At 45.2% G+C, this 16411-nt stretch overlaps 1 protein-coding gene across 1 annotated transcript in view; it reads right to left on the reverse strand.

Moving 5' to 3' along the window:
- The window catches only part of DOCK2 (dedicator of cytokinesis 2), a 401533-nt gene that overhangs the window by 334426 nt on the left and 50696 nt on the right, over positions 1-16411 (reverse strand). Inside the window, exons 10-17 of the mRNA XM_004428542.3 lie at positions 14057-14192; positions 11684-11759; positions 10666-10742; positions 9972-10097; positions 8638-8762; positions 3539-3637; positions 1675-1747; positions 1460-1563 (exon numbers count right to left, since the gene is read on the reverse strand). Coding sequence (XP_004428599.1) covers positions 1460-1563; positions 1675-1747; positions 3539-3637; positions 8638-8762; positions 9972-10097; positions 10666-10742; positions 11684-11759; positions 14057-14192 — 816 coding nt within the window. The remainder of the gene's footprint in view (positions 1-1459; positions 1564-1674; positions 1748-3538; positions 3638-8637; positions 8763-9971; positions 10098-10665; positions 10743-11683; positions 11760-14056; positions 14193-16411) is intronic.

Here is a 16411-nt window from a genome sequence, read left to right on the forward strand (position 1 = left end):
AGCAAGAAAGGAATCAGCTTAAAGGAGAAGTTAACAGCAAAGGCACTAGAGTCTAAAAGTCCTGGGATCTAGACCCTGTTTTACCATTCACAAGTCTGGGTCATCTTGGATATATTCCTTGTCCTCTCTGTGTCTCATTTTTCTCATGATTAAACTGAAGATTAATCATATTAGCTACTTCCTAGAGGTTCTGAGCAGACTAAACGGGCATAATGCATACAGAGCTCTGAGCAGAGCTGATAGGTACATAAGTCCCTTGGCTGCTGAAATGAATGATTAGAGGTAGGCATCGTAGGAGTTAACATTTATTGAGCCCTTACTCTGTACCAGACACTGCCCTGAGTGCTTTATATGCTTTAGTTCACTTCAACTAAGCCTTACAACAATTGTTACAGCTGTGAATACTGTTGAATACTGAATCATCCTCAGTTTACAGATAAGGAAACTTAAGGAGGGTGAGTAACTTGAAAACTGACTGCAACAGGGCCTCTGCCCCCATTGAGTTCACAATCTGTTGGGGGAAGAATGGCTTTCAAGCCAAGAACTACCTTGATGTGTCATAAATGAGAAAAAAGAGGCTGTACAGAAGAAAGGGGGGGGGCGGTTCTGCAAAAGTCAGAGAGACTCAGAGAAGAGTACCAGGTGATGAAGCCTTGATGAGCCTGTGTTTGCCACGCAGACCACAGGCAAAAGGGCAGTTTCAGCCTACAAGGTTGAGAAAGGTTTGACCCCTGTGCTAACCACTTAGCCTTGCCCTGTTTCACAGCCATATGCTTTGCCTCCAGCCAGGTGCTAGCAGAGGCATCCTGCTCTCTGTCACAAGAGGGGTTGTAGGAAAGCATGCAGGTGAGATCAAGTCAAACACTTCCCCACTTCTGGGAAACAGTCCAAGCCACATGATGTAAAAATAACCACGGCTGACATCTGTACCCTTATGCATGGCCTTTTCGCATGGGTCATCTCATTGGTTTGTCACAAATATTATCATCACCACTTAAGAAAAAGGAAACTTAGATTCAGGAAGACATGTGAGATGATTCCAGATTTAGTCATCAGCAAGATCAGGATCCCAAATTCCAATATTTTTCCACTGGCTACAAATGAGGCATCTCTCAAATACTTCTTGCTATCTTCTACACATCCCACAGCGGTCTTTACAGAGTCAACAGCCCATTCAGTACGTAACAATAACCTTTCCCATTTATTGAGGGTTCTATGTACCCATCATTGTCGTGTTTACATGAACCGTCTCATAAATCCTCACAATTACTCATTGAGGGCTCACAGATAAAGAAACGGAGGCCCAGAGAAGTTCAGATTTTGTACAAGGCCACATAGCTGCTAAGCCCTGGTGTGTGTGATTCCGGGGTCCATGCTATTAGCCACTAAGCAATCCTACCATATCCCCATTCATTTCCTTCACCCCCCACATTGCAGAGTTAATTCCAACTCATGGTACCTTTAGGACAACTAAGTCGTGGCATCCGTCATGCAGAGTGGTCCCATCTTCCTTCATCAACTTCACATAGGACATGGCAAAGTTCTTTTCTCCTTTATCTTTAGCTGGAAATAGCATTGTGAGGTCAAGAAAGAAAATGATACATGGGCCACCCAGCTATCCCACTGTTTTCCCCTTAGGGGAGCTGCAGAGATGCCATTTGGTTGGATACTCACATTCCAGGGATGACCGATGTCGAAACATGAATCGCAGATGGATCTTCTGCATGTCTTCAATAGGGACAGCCACCTCAGCAGGCAGAAACCAGAGCTCAGGAGACAATGAGTTAACAGTCCTCCCCATTCCACCCCACCCCCCAAAAGGCAGTCTGACCATTTAAGTGCGAGTGCTGCCTGCTGATTTATTACCCATCCATCAAACCTGATGAACTGTAAATAAATTACATGAGAACTAGCTATGAAGAGAAAATAAAGTACCAAATGTAACCCATTTGGCAAATTGCATTCCTAGCCAATGAAAAGAGGTCCGTAAATTATAGTGAGGAAAAATGAATCTCCCCAAATTGGTATAAAAGTCACATAACTTTAGCACAGGGCTTGATGCACTGCAAACTGCACAGTGCACATTTTCCCTCCACACTCCAGGAGTTCTGGCAATCGCAGCAGGGCTTAGCAAATTAACAGTGGTCATCAGGGGGTACGCTTGGGGACTCTAGTTTATGCAAATTAATAAAAACGCTTGAATCCACTAATATTTGGGAAAATCCTAGGGCTCATTCCCATCCTTGGTAGGACACATGTCCAGATGCTTTTGCCTTTGAGGATGCTGAGCCAGGACAATAACTCCCTGGTCACCCCAGTTTCACTGTCCAGTGGCTGTGCTGCCCACTTGACTGAGATGCTTTAGGCCTGGCTCTGGACTGCTCCACCTCGCAAGGCCTCGTAGCTCTCTCTGTAATGTGCAATTCAGGCCAAAGCCGAGAAGCTCAGCTACCCATGAGGAAACCTCTTTGATGTTTAGAAGGGACAAGTTTATGCTGTACAGTTGACTATTAAAAACCAAACAGATGTATACTTTGGGGCACTTTCTCCTCCAGAAAAGGAAATTTGAGCCTGAAGAGGGCCATCATTAGTGTGTTTCAGACAGAGCAAAAGAACTGAGAGCCTCATGGGCGGCTGCAGTCCAATTCATTCGTTCACTGTGTATTGAATGAGTATTGACTAAGCTACAACCATGTGAGGCACTGGCCATGCTGATGTGAGGCAGAGTCCCTGCAACTCAGGGAGTTCATGGTCTACATGGAGTAACACATAGCTATAATAGTCATGTGACAAAGGCTAGCATAGAGACAAAACTGGGGTGCAAGAGAGCACAGAGAAGAGAAAAACAACCTGGCCCAACAGCTTTCCAACCCCGAAGTTGGACAGGTCATCATTTTGAAGAGGGAGAGTACAGAGAGACCCACTGAGAAAAATAGGAATATAGGTGACAAGGCAAGATCCACTGAGGTCTGAATACCTATCTCCAAAAGAGAAGTGATGTGAACACCTTGAGTTTGGGTCCAGGGCACAGGGTGAGTAAAGACTGATACTAATTATAAGGCAGAGATATTTGATGCTGTGATCAAGCTTCACTGTTCACTAAATTAATTCCAAACTCTTCTTCCAATGCATGACATTCCCTTCTGCTTAGTGTTACAATCTGATAACGCGAATATTTGTGATTAATGCCATTGTCGTCCAGTCACCCTCCAATAGGATCTCTTTCAAGCCTTAAGTGGCCTTGTATAGCCTCATATTTGCTCAGAGCTCTGTCACTCCTCACTGCTGAGTAGAACGACACAGCTTGATGGATAGGGCACCGTCCACAAGAGGACTATCTGACAATTCCATGGTGGCTAGGTCCTGGGCCAGTGAAGGGTGATCAGGAGAACCAGGGTGCTCACCCATTGGGCCACCATTTCCACTGCCTGACGTACCACAGGACACATGCTAGGGTATTGCTTCAGATCTGAAGGAAGTGTCTCAGAGTCCCTAGGTACATGTTTGCTGCTATCATTATTATTATTATTATTATTACCTTGACTGTTTCCATCCACCGTGGCTGCTTGACTTGATAGTACACGACGGACCGATATTCACTCATGGGCTTGTCCCCAGCTCCCACGCAAATTGCATTCTAACCCAAGAAAACAAAGAGAGAGAAAACACTGCAGAATTGCCATTTTCTGTACTTGGGAAATTTTGGTTCCAAGGCTAAGACTGGCCTTAGAGCCTGGAAAAACCTGGCTTTCTGCCAGGTACCCTTCTACATTACGGATCTATACATGAACATCACTGGCCCCAGGAGTGACAGCTGCTTAACTGCAGAAATTCTATTACTTACATTCTGGAAACCACTGGAGCATGCCAGGCATTGACATGGCTGCCTTATTGTAAACGGTAACTAGCCTTAGAGCTACTGAACGCTGCCAGTCTTATTAATCCTATTTGTTTCCTAAATCTGAATGTGCACAAAGTTTACAAACACGCTCAGATGGGCCAAGCAGCAGCTTGTTCTGATGGATTTCTGATGCTAACACAACAAGGTGCCAGCAGGAGCTGGGCAAGGGGAGGGAGCTTGGGCTTCAGACAGACACTCTGGCAGAAGTGGCAGAGGGAGCCCACAGTTACAGAGCGTCTTCCAGATACCAGGCCCATGTGAAGCACTGGGATACTGGCATGAGTCAGATATTAAACCTGACATGAGGGTTCACAGTTTGATGGAGGGACCATTAGATGAGCAGACAAATCACTAAGCAGTGCAATGTGATGACAGACGTATGTGTTTACTACTCCAGGGCACAGAGAAGGGACACACAAGTGCAGCCTGAGGACTCAGGGAAGATTTCTTGGAGGCGATTATAGTTGAGGATCTTGAAGAAAGATTCTAAGGTCCTTTGAGCAGAAACGTGGGAAGGACATTCCGAGCAGAGAGTGAGCACAGAGCAAGCATACCTATGTAGGATATTTATTCTTTGCCATAAAACTCACCCCCAGAGTAACAAAAAATTATCTCTAATAGAGTATGCCAGCCCCTAATTCTGTCTCTCTCTATTCATTCCAGCTGTTTGGTCTAAGCTATGGTTACCCAGAAAGGGCCTAAGTGTGGTTGTTATACCAGACCAGCAGACTGTAACCTCAAGTCTCCAGAGATCTAGGGACATGAGGATTGGTTTTGGAGGCCCAGGCCCCAAAACTGCAAAACTGTGTGTCTCTGGGCATTTTTAGGGTGAAGGAGTCCGTGCCTCTCATCAGATTCCTTCCAGTTCTCCAATGGACGCTTGGTGAACCAAGTTAAACCACAGGAGGAGAACCTGCCCCTCTCACTGGGAAGCTCCCTCCTCACTTCCAAGCTATAGGGAAAGAATGAGCTCGGTTTCAGCATTGACTGATGGTACTTGCAGCCAAATTGAATGCATTTGAAAACAAGGATATTGCATCCTGTCAGAACTCATCTCTAAAAAACAAGGAAAACCAGTGAACCGGAAATGAGGGAAGACACGCAACTCTCTTGGTTTTCAACAGGATGAAGCCTTTCAGAAATTCTTGAGGCACTGAACTAGAAACGCGCTTCCAAAGTTTTCGTAACCATTGAGGGGGTGCTTTGTGTCCAACATTATGCTAAGTCCTTTACATGCACTACCTCACTTAATTCAACCCTCACATCAGAGGGTTGAGTGATGATCACTATCATTATCCCCATTTCAAAACTGAGTAAACTGAGGCCCTGAGAGGTTAAGTACTTGCCCCAAGAGGTAGCAGAGCTAGGATGACATCTCAGAGCCTCTGATTCTTCATCCAGTGTTCCTTCTATAACAACCTAGATGCTTCCAGCCTCCCAAGATTTATATCTAGTGACATTTATGGGCCTAGAGTTTCTGTAGCTCCAGTGAATCCCATGTAGCTTATAAAATCTGAAAATACACATACATCTCTGGTGAAAGTAAAAATTGCTGTACGGCAGGCAACTGAATCCCACAAAACTATCTTGACGATGAAAAATTTTGATTGCCTAAGCCTGGAGAAAAAGGTCTCAGTACTATTCTGAGAGAGGCCTAAGACAGTGACCTTACCCTCAACACTGCAGAGATAAAGCTGAACGCTGCCGAGCGTGCCGAGAGAGCACTGTGACCAGGGACTGAACCCCGTGTTAGGGGAAATACAGACTTGTATAAGTCTCAAGTAAGCCTGCTCAACAATTTTCCCTATTGCCCACCCCTGCAGCCCCAAATGAACAGTAAGAGCCCCTAGTTGGCTGCAGGCCAGTTGAAGAAAATTTGGGTGGGAATCAGGAAGCCTGGACGCTTTAATGCTGGCTTGGCTTTGGCAGACACACTTCAGCAGGAGGAAAAATCAGGCTCCCAACACAGGCCCTGTTCACCTCGTAGGTATCACCTGAGGAACAAACGACACCATGGATGTGAACGCACACTGAGAGCCAGAAAGTGTTCAACACCAACAAGACCACATCACGGGAAGATGCCGATGAGCATCCACAGGGCAGGAGGCAAGCCTGGAGACTACTGTGTACTTTCTTAATAATAACAGCTAACTCTAATAAACATCTATCATGTAGATTACCTCAGCTGATATTCACAAGAGTAAGGTGCCACTGCTGGTCTCCTTTTCAGAGAATCTTAGGTGTAGAGAGATTATGTAACTTGCTCAAGGTCATCCTGCTAATCCAGGCTGAGCTGGGCTTTAAGCCTGGCTGCCTGCACCCGAGTTGATAGGCTTAACCACTATACCACACTGTCCCCATGCCCTGCCTCCACCGCGGTAAGCTGGCTGGTCTCAGAAAAGCAGAGGTTTCTCAGCCCAACATCTGAGCCTTTTTACTTCTCCTTAAACTTCAGGCATCCACGTTGGATTGCCTATTTGACTCCCTCCAATCCCTTCCAGGGCTTCAACCCGCAGTTGGTCTGCCTTCTCTGAATGATACCCTCCTTCCGGTTACTGAGTATTTACTGCGTACCAGATGCCTTACACCTACCATTTTGTTTAATCTGCAATCCCATGAAGAAGAGATTCTTCTTCTTCTTTTACAGACAAATAAACTTGCCCAAGATAACACATCTAATAGGAGGGGAGGCTGGGATTTGAACTCTGTTTGCTCCCAGAGCCCACGCTGTTACCTTCTCTGCTATGGCCCCTGCTGAGCAAGGTCTTTGACACCCCAAAATCAGCCAAGGAGAAGTCTAACCTACTCTGTCCTCGGGCCGCATTCTGCCAAGGGCAGTGTGCACCTGGAAAAGGAGGAGAAATCGATATTCCTACCAGGACTGTTCCCACAGGAACCCACCAGTACCAACCAGGAGTGTTTGAGTGTACTGCCTGATACTTAATTAGGCAGTAATATTTATTTCTGCAAATAGAGAAAGAAAAGCCTCCCACGGGCTTCCTTAGCAATTTTCAATAGTCAGTCAACTGAACTCCCCCATAGCTTCCCTAAGAGATGAAACTGCAAATTATCAGCATGCCCCACAGTTACCTCTCCATTTCAGCCCCCAGAACACCTGCTTATATACTCATCTCTGATAAGTGCGTCTGTTCAGCCTGGTCAGGTGTGACTCAAAAGGGTGGCAGAGGTGGAAGTAAGAATGGTTCAGAAACGAGATAAGACACCTGCTTTCCTGTTAACTGTTCCTTCTAATTTGTCCTTCAGCGACATTGAAGGCAAGCATACCAGTGTTTTAAAAAAATGAAGCTGAGGTTTAAAAGTTCTCCGACAGGTAGTTAGATAAAAATAACTTCAAAGCAACGGTCTATACATTCACAAAATGCAATTTCCTTTCAGATAAAAACACTCTGCTCTTCCCTTCTGTTCCTTTGAGCGAAATGTCTCACACTTACTTCATTTTTCAGAAAAGTTTCAGAATCCAACAAAAAGAGGAAGAGTTAAACGCTTGGATTTTGCTCAACTAGCTATTAATTAATGGGGCCAGTCTTTATGAACAAAAAGGCAATTATGAGGATTTCTTTAAATGTAAAAAATAATTATGAATCTTTCCAGAATTTGATAGAACCAATTATTCACCTCATTTTTAAAATGACATAAATTGGCAAATTTTTTTTAACTGAATAGGCATTATAGAGAAGTGTTTAAGAGGCCCTGGAACCTGGAATCAAACCCCAACTCTGCCATATACTAACTTTATGACCTGGGGAAAGTTGTTGCACTTGACTAAGGTTTGGTTTACCCCTCTGTAAAAATAGGAATAACAACAGTAATGCATTGTTCTTACCACAGTGCTTGGCACACAGTAATTCTGCTGTGAATGCTAGTTATTCTTAGGTAGAGGGTAGCAAAATCTGCCTAAGTGCCAGGCCCCCAGGCCAGAGCAGATGACTTATTAATACTCACACCCCCACCCGACTGTACTGTCTGATCACCTACTATGGTCTTAGGGGAATATTTGTCCAGGCCGAAACTTCTCTTGAGAGCGGATTTTATTTTCAGCTAAGTACTCCAAAAGGAGAAATTGTGAAGCAAAACCCTCCTACACACTGGACACAGCTGCTGACAACCTTAAAGAAAATGTAAGTAAATAAATGTAAACACACATGACAAATATTGTGCAGGACATATGTTGTGTAAATATTTATAGCAATGTGCTTTGCATTCTTAAATACACTCTGCCGGCTCTCTGGAGACCAATTTACGAATAAGGCTTTCCACCAGAATTTCTGGCTGAGTGTTAGTGAGTTAGATTAAATGTTGGGAACGTCTGTTTTGACGACATCCTGAGTCTCTACATCAGCCCAAGGCTCTGTATTGATCCCTTTTTCTTGCCATGAATTTTGCCTGAATAAACCAGCTTAAGTTTCAATGAGAACAACATTTTAACTGCAAACAGCTAACCTAAAACTGAGGCAAGCAAAAAAGAAAAAAAGAAGAGGTCATGAAAGGAAAGGAACAGACATTGAAAAACTGCTTTGGTGTAAAGAAATAACACGAGGTCTCATTATGGGCTACTGTGCTAACCAAGCTCTAAACGTGTAGATCACATTACTCAACACTGTCTCGAAGGCCCCTGGCATTTAGAGAGCAGAATTGGGGATGGGAAAAGCAATTCTTTCTGAGCAGAGGCACCCAAGAGGGGCCCTGTCCCCCAGAGCAACAGCAGAGTTCCTTACGGGCAGGGTTTTGCCATCCTCCGAGCACACACACATGATGACTTCCACATTCCTCTGCGTTGTCTTGTTGTACTTGTCAAAGTCGCCTTGTAAGAGAGTGATGTAGATGTCGTTCCTGACATCCCCTGAGGCAGAGGGAGAGAGAGACAGGAGTTGGAGTTTACGCAGCAGGAGAGACACTGACTAGAGGGAATGGAGAGCGGGGGAGAGGGGGGAAGTGCCCCCTACCTTGACGTCTGTTAATGAAAATCAGAACTGTTTGGAAAAAGCATTTTTACCTCATCAGGGAGGCTGGAGAGGTAGGTAACAAGAGTTGGAGGAATGCTAGGAAATCAGTTGCAAAAAGGGAGGTAGGATGGTCACAGTGGGCCATGTTTTTCTCTCCATTAAAATCATTTAATTTTCATCCTCTAGTGACACCTTCTGGGAAGGCAAAGGAAAGCTCCAATTGGATTGATCTTGCCCCATGAATAACAACCACAACATCCACGGATCTTTTACCGTGCAGAAGCAGATAGAGTGACTTTGTGTGTATCCGAGGAACACGGAGTCAGGGACGGGGTGCAGAGGGTCTTCAGGAATGGGGGGCAAAATAAGAATTGAAATTCCCAGAGGGGAATGTAGGAGGAATTGACGTCTCAGGTAAAGCAGGTATAAAGGAATTACAGTACAGACCTCCAGTGGACCACCCTACAACTGTGGAGAGAAGGGGTCGGGCGGCGACAGCAGCCATGGACACAAGGCCAAGACACAGGTTTAAGACAAAAAGAGAAGTTTCCAAAAGGTGTTATTATATAATCTCATTTGTTTTTCTTTTATTACATACACATTTGGAAAATGTTAATAGCAGTGATTACTTCTGGAGACAAAGATTTGAAAGAGCTTTTAACATTTCACTTTATATCTTTTCGTGCAATTTGAACACTTTACAATGAGCGTGGAGTCCTCTGGTAATGAAAAAAATAGTTTAAAAATTTAAGAGAATGACAATATTCCCCTAACAAGAATGGAATTATTCTATATAAAATAGAAAGGACATCGATGATAAATTATTAAGTGATGAAACAAGTTGCAGAAGACTAAATAAAGTATATGAAATAATGGCATATAAAGTATGATCCCATTTGCGGGAGACGAAAGTGCATGTGTGTATATTTATGTGTTTCTGTTTATTATGTGAATGCATACAAGATCTTTGGATATACAAAAATTGTTTTCAGTGGTTACCTTTGGGGAGAGAAATAGAGAAAGGCAGTAGAAAAGGACGGAGTTGACTCCTTACAAAGAACATGGATTAGACAAGCTGACCCACCACCCACCCGGAAAGGCCAGACCTGGCATGATGATCTCCGGAAAGCCCAGCTTCCTGGCCACCACGGTGGTCCTGTCCACCAAGTGTGGATAGTCCTTGCGGATCTGAATGATGTCACCCACCAGCATCTTCATGGTCACCCAGAGGCCTGGAAGGGAACGCTAACCATGAGGAGCCAGCTTCTTCAAGGTGTTCTCTCAGTCTCACCCTCCCACCAGCTCTCCCCTCAGTCTCTTTCTGGAGAAGACCACTGGAAGCTGAGACACAACCCAGGGGGAGGAAGGAAGGTGAAAAGCAGAGGGGCTCTGGAGCCGGACAGCTCTGGGTTTGAATCCCACCAGTTACTTCTAGCAGTGTCAGCTTCTCTCAAACTATCTGACATTTCTAAGCCCAGTCTTGGTAAAGTGAGGTTAATACCATCTATTTCACAGGACTGTGGGAAGGATGAAATCAAATAAGGAAACACATTAAAGTGCCTGACACATAGGAGATAGGATATATCAGTCCCTCTCTTCCCTTGGGCACTAGGACATGACTCCCAGCTTCGGGAGATGTGGTTTCCATTTCTATAGATCACATGCTCCCATTCTTTGCAATGTTCTGTCTGGAAGGAAGGCTACATTTCCCAGGGTTCAGGATTTTGATCTGTTTGCCCAAGAATCAAGGGCTCCCAAGCCAGAGTCCGGCCCAGCCCACTTGGCGCGCTGGCACTGTACCTTGCCCTCCGCTGTCTCCCTTGGAGGCAGTGACTTTGCCCAGCAGGCTATGTAGGAAGTCATTCTCAGCTGTCACTCTGGAAAGGAAAAGACAGCACAAAATGTTCACATGAGGCCCTCATGGGGTCCGCAACTTGTGGTTCCACGTCCTTCAGAAAGTTGCCCAGCCCCTCCTTACACCTTAGGTGAAAAGTGAGCCTGCCTATGCGAGCTCAGAGAGCATACATGCCATCAAGAAACATGTCTCTCTTTTTCACAAAGCAACATAGCTCTGAAATTTGGGAATACCAATGCTATAAGTAAAGGCCATTTTTTATTTCTAGGAAGACTCCTAAAAAGGAAGGATTCCCAAGCCCTCAAAAGGAACATCTGCTCAGCAAGGTGGCAAAGACTTCAGCTGCTCCTGCTAAGCCCTAATCATGTGCCTTAACCAGAGCCACTGACCTCACTACCTGTACAAAACACATCCTCCCTGGGTAACAAAGTAAGAACAACATTCTCAGACTGAGGGGTCCTTCTTTCTCAGCCTCCTCTTTAGAGCGGGGAGAGGACATCTACCATCCTCACTACCCTCCTCTCAAGTCATAGCTATTTCTACACACAAGAGCCAGGATTCCCTGTTATGGTTCCAGAGACGCTGCTGCTTCACAGCTTCCTGATTCCCATCACACTTGTAATTAACAGATTGATCTTTTGTTGATTATCTGTTTAATTCGCCATCTAAATACAAGCTCCATGAAGGCAGGGCCATGTTGATCTTGTTCACCATTCATCCCCATGCCTCCTGCAGTGCCCAGTCCTCTGCCAGGCTTCAGTCAGTCTGTTGAATAAATGGCATTTGATGAATGGATGGGCACAAAGCCTTAGCACTGAGACCATTGTTCTGCTCCTGCCCTCCCCTTGGGAGGCCCCACCCTGCTATCACAAACTCAGGGAGCCAGGTCAGCCTGCTCTGGAGCGGCCCTCAACGAGGAAGGGTGTGGTTTATGAGAGCAGAAAGAAAGGGGAAATGTCTCACGGGTGAAAAGGAATGAAGTGCTGCTTTTCTTCATCACTCTCCACTTTCCCCTTGATGACATCTGTTATATCCATAACTAGGAAAAGAAGAGAAACGAATTAATGGTTCAAGCCCTCCTGTTCCCAGGAAGGGTTGACAACGGGATGAGACTGTAGGACAAGAGGTTGGGTCAGGAAAGTCTGAAAAGGCAAGCAAGCCAGCATCAGACCCTACAGACAGTGGGGGTTCATAACGCAGCACCCGGCAAACCCCTCTGGGCAAAGCAGGCTGTGAGGTCCGCAGGCCATGGACACATCCAAGAGCCTGTGGTTTAGCAGAGGCCAAAGGAAAGAGTCAGAGCAGTGGCTATGGAATTAGGCAATTAGGTCTGGATTTGACATGTCTACTATGCCTACAAAACCCAAGCACAGCGACTAACTGTGGGATCTGAGAATCTGATGAAAACTATTCACTCTCTTTTCATAAACGTATGCATATGCACAGACACATAACTGTAGGATCCTTAAACTCTGCAATTCCAGAAGTATCCTGGATCCTCTGAAAATTCCTCTTAAATCAGCCACTAAAGATCCATAAAACCAAGGTGAAGAACTCTTGCATTAGAGTAGGGATTACGGAAAAGCCAGTCAAAAAGAGCCAAAACCCTAGTTACATGAAATGCCCCATCACTCCAGGCTCTGGTCAGGGAGCCATTAAAATTGCTTGGGTAAAAATCAACCAGTGACTGCATCTCACTCAAGAGAGGAGTTAAGGAGCTGAGAGAAAGAGGGAAAACTGTTATTTGTACCTCACCAGCATCCATTTTCTCTGATTAACAGACCCTCTCACCCATTCTCAGTGAGCATGGTTTGGGTGGTGCAATCTCCCTCTGGCTCCAGAGCTGTTCATGTGACCTGACCGATTAGAGAACCACATCCCCTTGCCCAGAGTTAAGTACTTGGGCATGAGCACATGACCTATATTTAAGCTCCTGGGGCTTCTGCTGAAAATAACAGGAAAGAAGCGCTCTCTCTCCCCAGGATTGCTAAATTGGTAGGATGCAAGCTTGGAACTGCTGGTCAACATTTTGTCAACTAATTGGACCGCCATCTTCAGAATAAGCCAGCAAGAGGACACAGGATCCGAGAGACAGAGAGACGTAAATTCGTTTTAGTTCCTGAATCCAGCTATGCCGGAAGCAATCTATCCCTGAACCTTTCAGTTACACCAGATTGCTGTCACCTGAAACCAAAACAGAGAACAGACTGCAGCTGGGGACAAGGGCAACCTCACCTTGAGGTAAGGTTGAAGGACCTTCACTGTCTTAACAGGGACATTGTGATGCCAGGAGTGTCCCTCATATAGAATTAGAGCACTTTAGAACAGGTCATGGATCAACCAGATCCAAGTCTCTCATTTTGCAGACAATGAAACTAAAGCCCTGGAGAAAATGCTTGCCCAAGATCACCTAGCTAGCTAGCAACGATGCCAGGTTAAAAAACCAGTTAGCTCAGTATAAGCTAACTTCTTCCATTCTACCACTTTGCAAGCAATGCCAGCAGACTAGTTGGAGAGCCAGCTGGTGTGTGATTACAGAAGATCAGGGCATCCTGAAGGAAGGAACCCGAAACACTGGGTTTAGATATGGTACATATGGATTATAAATGGTACATGACTAAAAACTTATATTTTAATAAAAAGAAATAAAACTGGCATATCACATTGCTATTTCCACAGGCATTTAAATTGTCTTTTAAGAAAAAAAACGTACTTTAGTTTAAATAAAGTGGGTTAATTAAAAAGAAAATATATTAGGTAAATAATAGTGCAAGTGATAGTCAAACATGAAAAAATCATAAGAGTGGGACAGGAATGGTGAAGTCTTGGAAACTCCGAGAGAGCTAAGGCCTGGAGAAAAATGTGGAGGTGAGGCTGCTCCAAAGCAGCCTCACCTGGTCACGCCGACTCTCCAAACGTCCACTGCCATCTGGAATTTAGATGTATGGCAGGTGACTCATCCTGTCTAACTGTATTTCCTGTCCTGGATATTTTTTTAAAAAGATTCATTCCCCTTAATTAGATCCCACTCATATTGTTCTTTCTTTTCACTGCGCTGGGAAGCAAAGGCGCCAACTGCTCAGACTGCGCCATGCTCCCTATGCCCTGCTGCAGACGTGAGGACTCCATTATTCACTGTCTTCATCATAAATCTGGACTTAGTCACCAATTATTTCAATTTAGTCACCAGAAATGTAGGTATTAGGGGCTGTCTGGCTTAAATTTTTTTGGTGGGGGGAAGGGAGCCAAGAGGAGAGGGAAAGAAATAAGGTGTAAAATTCAGCCACACAAAATGTGCACCCCAATAAAAGTTAATGGTGCATAATGTGTCATTACCTGCCACCCCAAAGGGCCGCCTCAGTCCCTGTGTGCACTTCTTAGTGTTAGTATCCTTAAGATCCATCTTCCCAACGCGGACTATTTGACAAATCAAGTAAATTTTATCCCTGTTGAGGTCTTTGTTTCCAAGATCCTATAGGGCAGAAAATGAATAGTTACACATCATGTGTTTAATGAGAAAAAGTAGAAAAGGAAACCTAGTAAGTCAATTCTGGGGGATGTGCTTACACTTAGGATACATGGACCAGTCATGTAATCAGTCCTGGGAATAGTAGAAAACAAAGCTATGACACCCATTTCACAGACAAGAAAGGTGAGTTTTGGAAAGGAGACTGAGTGACAGGATTCTCGTGTTCAATCCCAATTCTTCCACCTCAAACTGATAGGAAGAGAAGGATAGAGGTACAATATCAGTTACAGAGGCAACATTCCCTATATGCCAGCTGATGGAGCCAAAAAATAGCATGTGCTACAAATAACACCATCCATCTCATCATTGCTCAGCACCTCTGAGGGAGAAAGCAAAAGGAAGAGGGAAAAATCCAAACAGTTACCATTTGCTGAGCACCTAATGTATGCAGTTCATCAGGGTTGAGTTGTCATGGCACCAAACAACCCCAATATTTCATCGCTCATAGCACAACAGAAGTTTACTCCTAGCTCAGGCTACAGGTCCAATGGAGATGGGTAGGGGCTCCTTTCACTCACTGACTCTGGGCCCCTGGCTGACGGATGATCTCTCTTGTCACAATAGGTGCTCCCACTGTCCCCACAGCAGGGTAAGGGAACATGGCAAATCACTTACTGACTTTTAAAGCTTCCATACAGAAGAGACGCACATCACTTCCACTCACATTTCATTGGCCAAAGCAAGGCATGTGGCCACAGCTAACTCCAAGGGGGACAGGGAAGTGCACTCAGCTGTGTGCTCAGAGGAGGAATGGTAAAACTGGTGAACTACACTAATGTCTCACGCACGGTGCTAAGTGTCTCTTACATCATTGTCTTATTTGATCCTTAACAACTCTCTAAAGTAGATATTATTACTGCATACCCATTTTACAGATGGGGAAACTGAGACACAAAGAAGATAAGGGGCTTCCCTAAGGTCATGACTTCAGTCCTTGGAGACACTGTCCACTCACTCTGACACCAAAGTCTATAAACCTAACTACCACAATACATCTCGCTCACCATCAGAAAGGCACGCCGGAGGGAAAACCTTCCAGACCACCCCAGCATCTCACTGGCCTGCTCAAATCTAAAAGCTTCAGTGTTCCTGGGACCTCCTTCCACCTGGGATCAGCTAGAGAAGGAACATCAAGGCATGTTGTTGGTATCCGAGCAGAGAACCCTGGGCCTGGCCTCGCTGGGGAACAGTTGCTTCTCCTCCGAGTTAATCCTCACCCAGGCATCAGCACTGGGCATAGTCTGTCAGCTCACATCAGAGCCAGGGCCCGGGCAAAGCAGCCATCCCCAGTCTCTCACTGTGGCTGGTGTGGGAGTAAGTGGATGGGGGTGTGCAGACTCTCTGGGAACAAGACACGGCCCCAACGTGGTCCACATCTTCCTGCTTGGGGGCTGTGATGGTTAAATTTTATGTGTCAACTTGGCTAGGCTATGGTGCCTCGTTGTTGGTCAAACACTAGTCTAGAATTGCTGTGAAGGTTTTTGTAGGTCTGATTAGCATCTACAATCAGCTGACTTTAAGTAAAGGCAATTACCTTCCCTAATGTGGGTGGGCCTCATCCAATAAGTTGAAAGCCTTAAGAGCAAAAACCGAGGTTTCCCAGAGGAGGAGGAATTCTGCCTCAAGACTGTAGTACAGAAACTCTGCCTTAGTATTCAGCCTGCTGGCCTTCCTTACAGATTTCAAACTTTCCAGTCCCCACAATTGCGTGAGCCAAGTCCTTAAAATAAATCTATCTATGCACATATCCCATAGGTTCAGTTTCTCTGGAGAACCTTGACTGATATAAGGGCTTCCTTTCCACAGCTGGAGAAATGGACATCTGCTTCCCCACTCTCCAATGTCTCCCTGCTGGGCAGGGGGAGAGAGAAGGTAGGGGAGGCGGGGCCTTTCTGACTAAGGAAGCCCCTCCACTCATTTGCATTTCCTCCCTTGCCAGTAGGAAACTGAGTTTGAGATCCCAATTATCTCACATCCATATAGTTGCATAGCCTTGTCTCTGGCCTGCCTGACTTTCTTCCAATCCACTCTGAAACCCCCTACAAACTCCTCTTTAGGAGCCACATTCATTATTTCATTTCTCTCCCCCAACAACGTTAATAACTCCCTATTTCCGACCCTATTAGTGCTAATCTTCCCCGGCTGATGGGAAAGGTCCTAGA

The sequence above is a fragment of the Ceratotherium simum genome, chromosome 4 (genome assembly GCF_057802395.1).
Source record: "Ceratotherium simum simum isolate JZ-2026a chromosome 4, ASM5780239v1, whole genome shotgun sequence".
Lineage (NCBI taxonomy): Eukaryota > Metazoa > Chordata > Mammalia > Perissodactyla > Rhinocerotidae > Ceratotherium > Ceratotherium simum.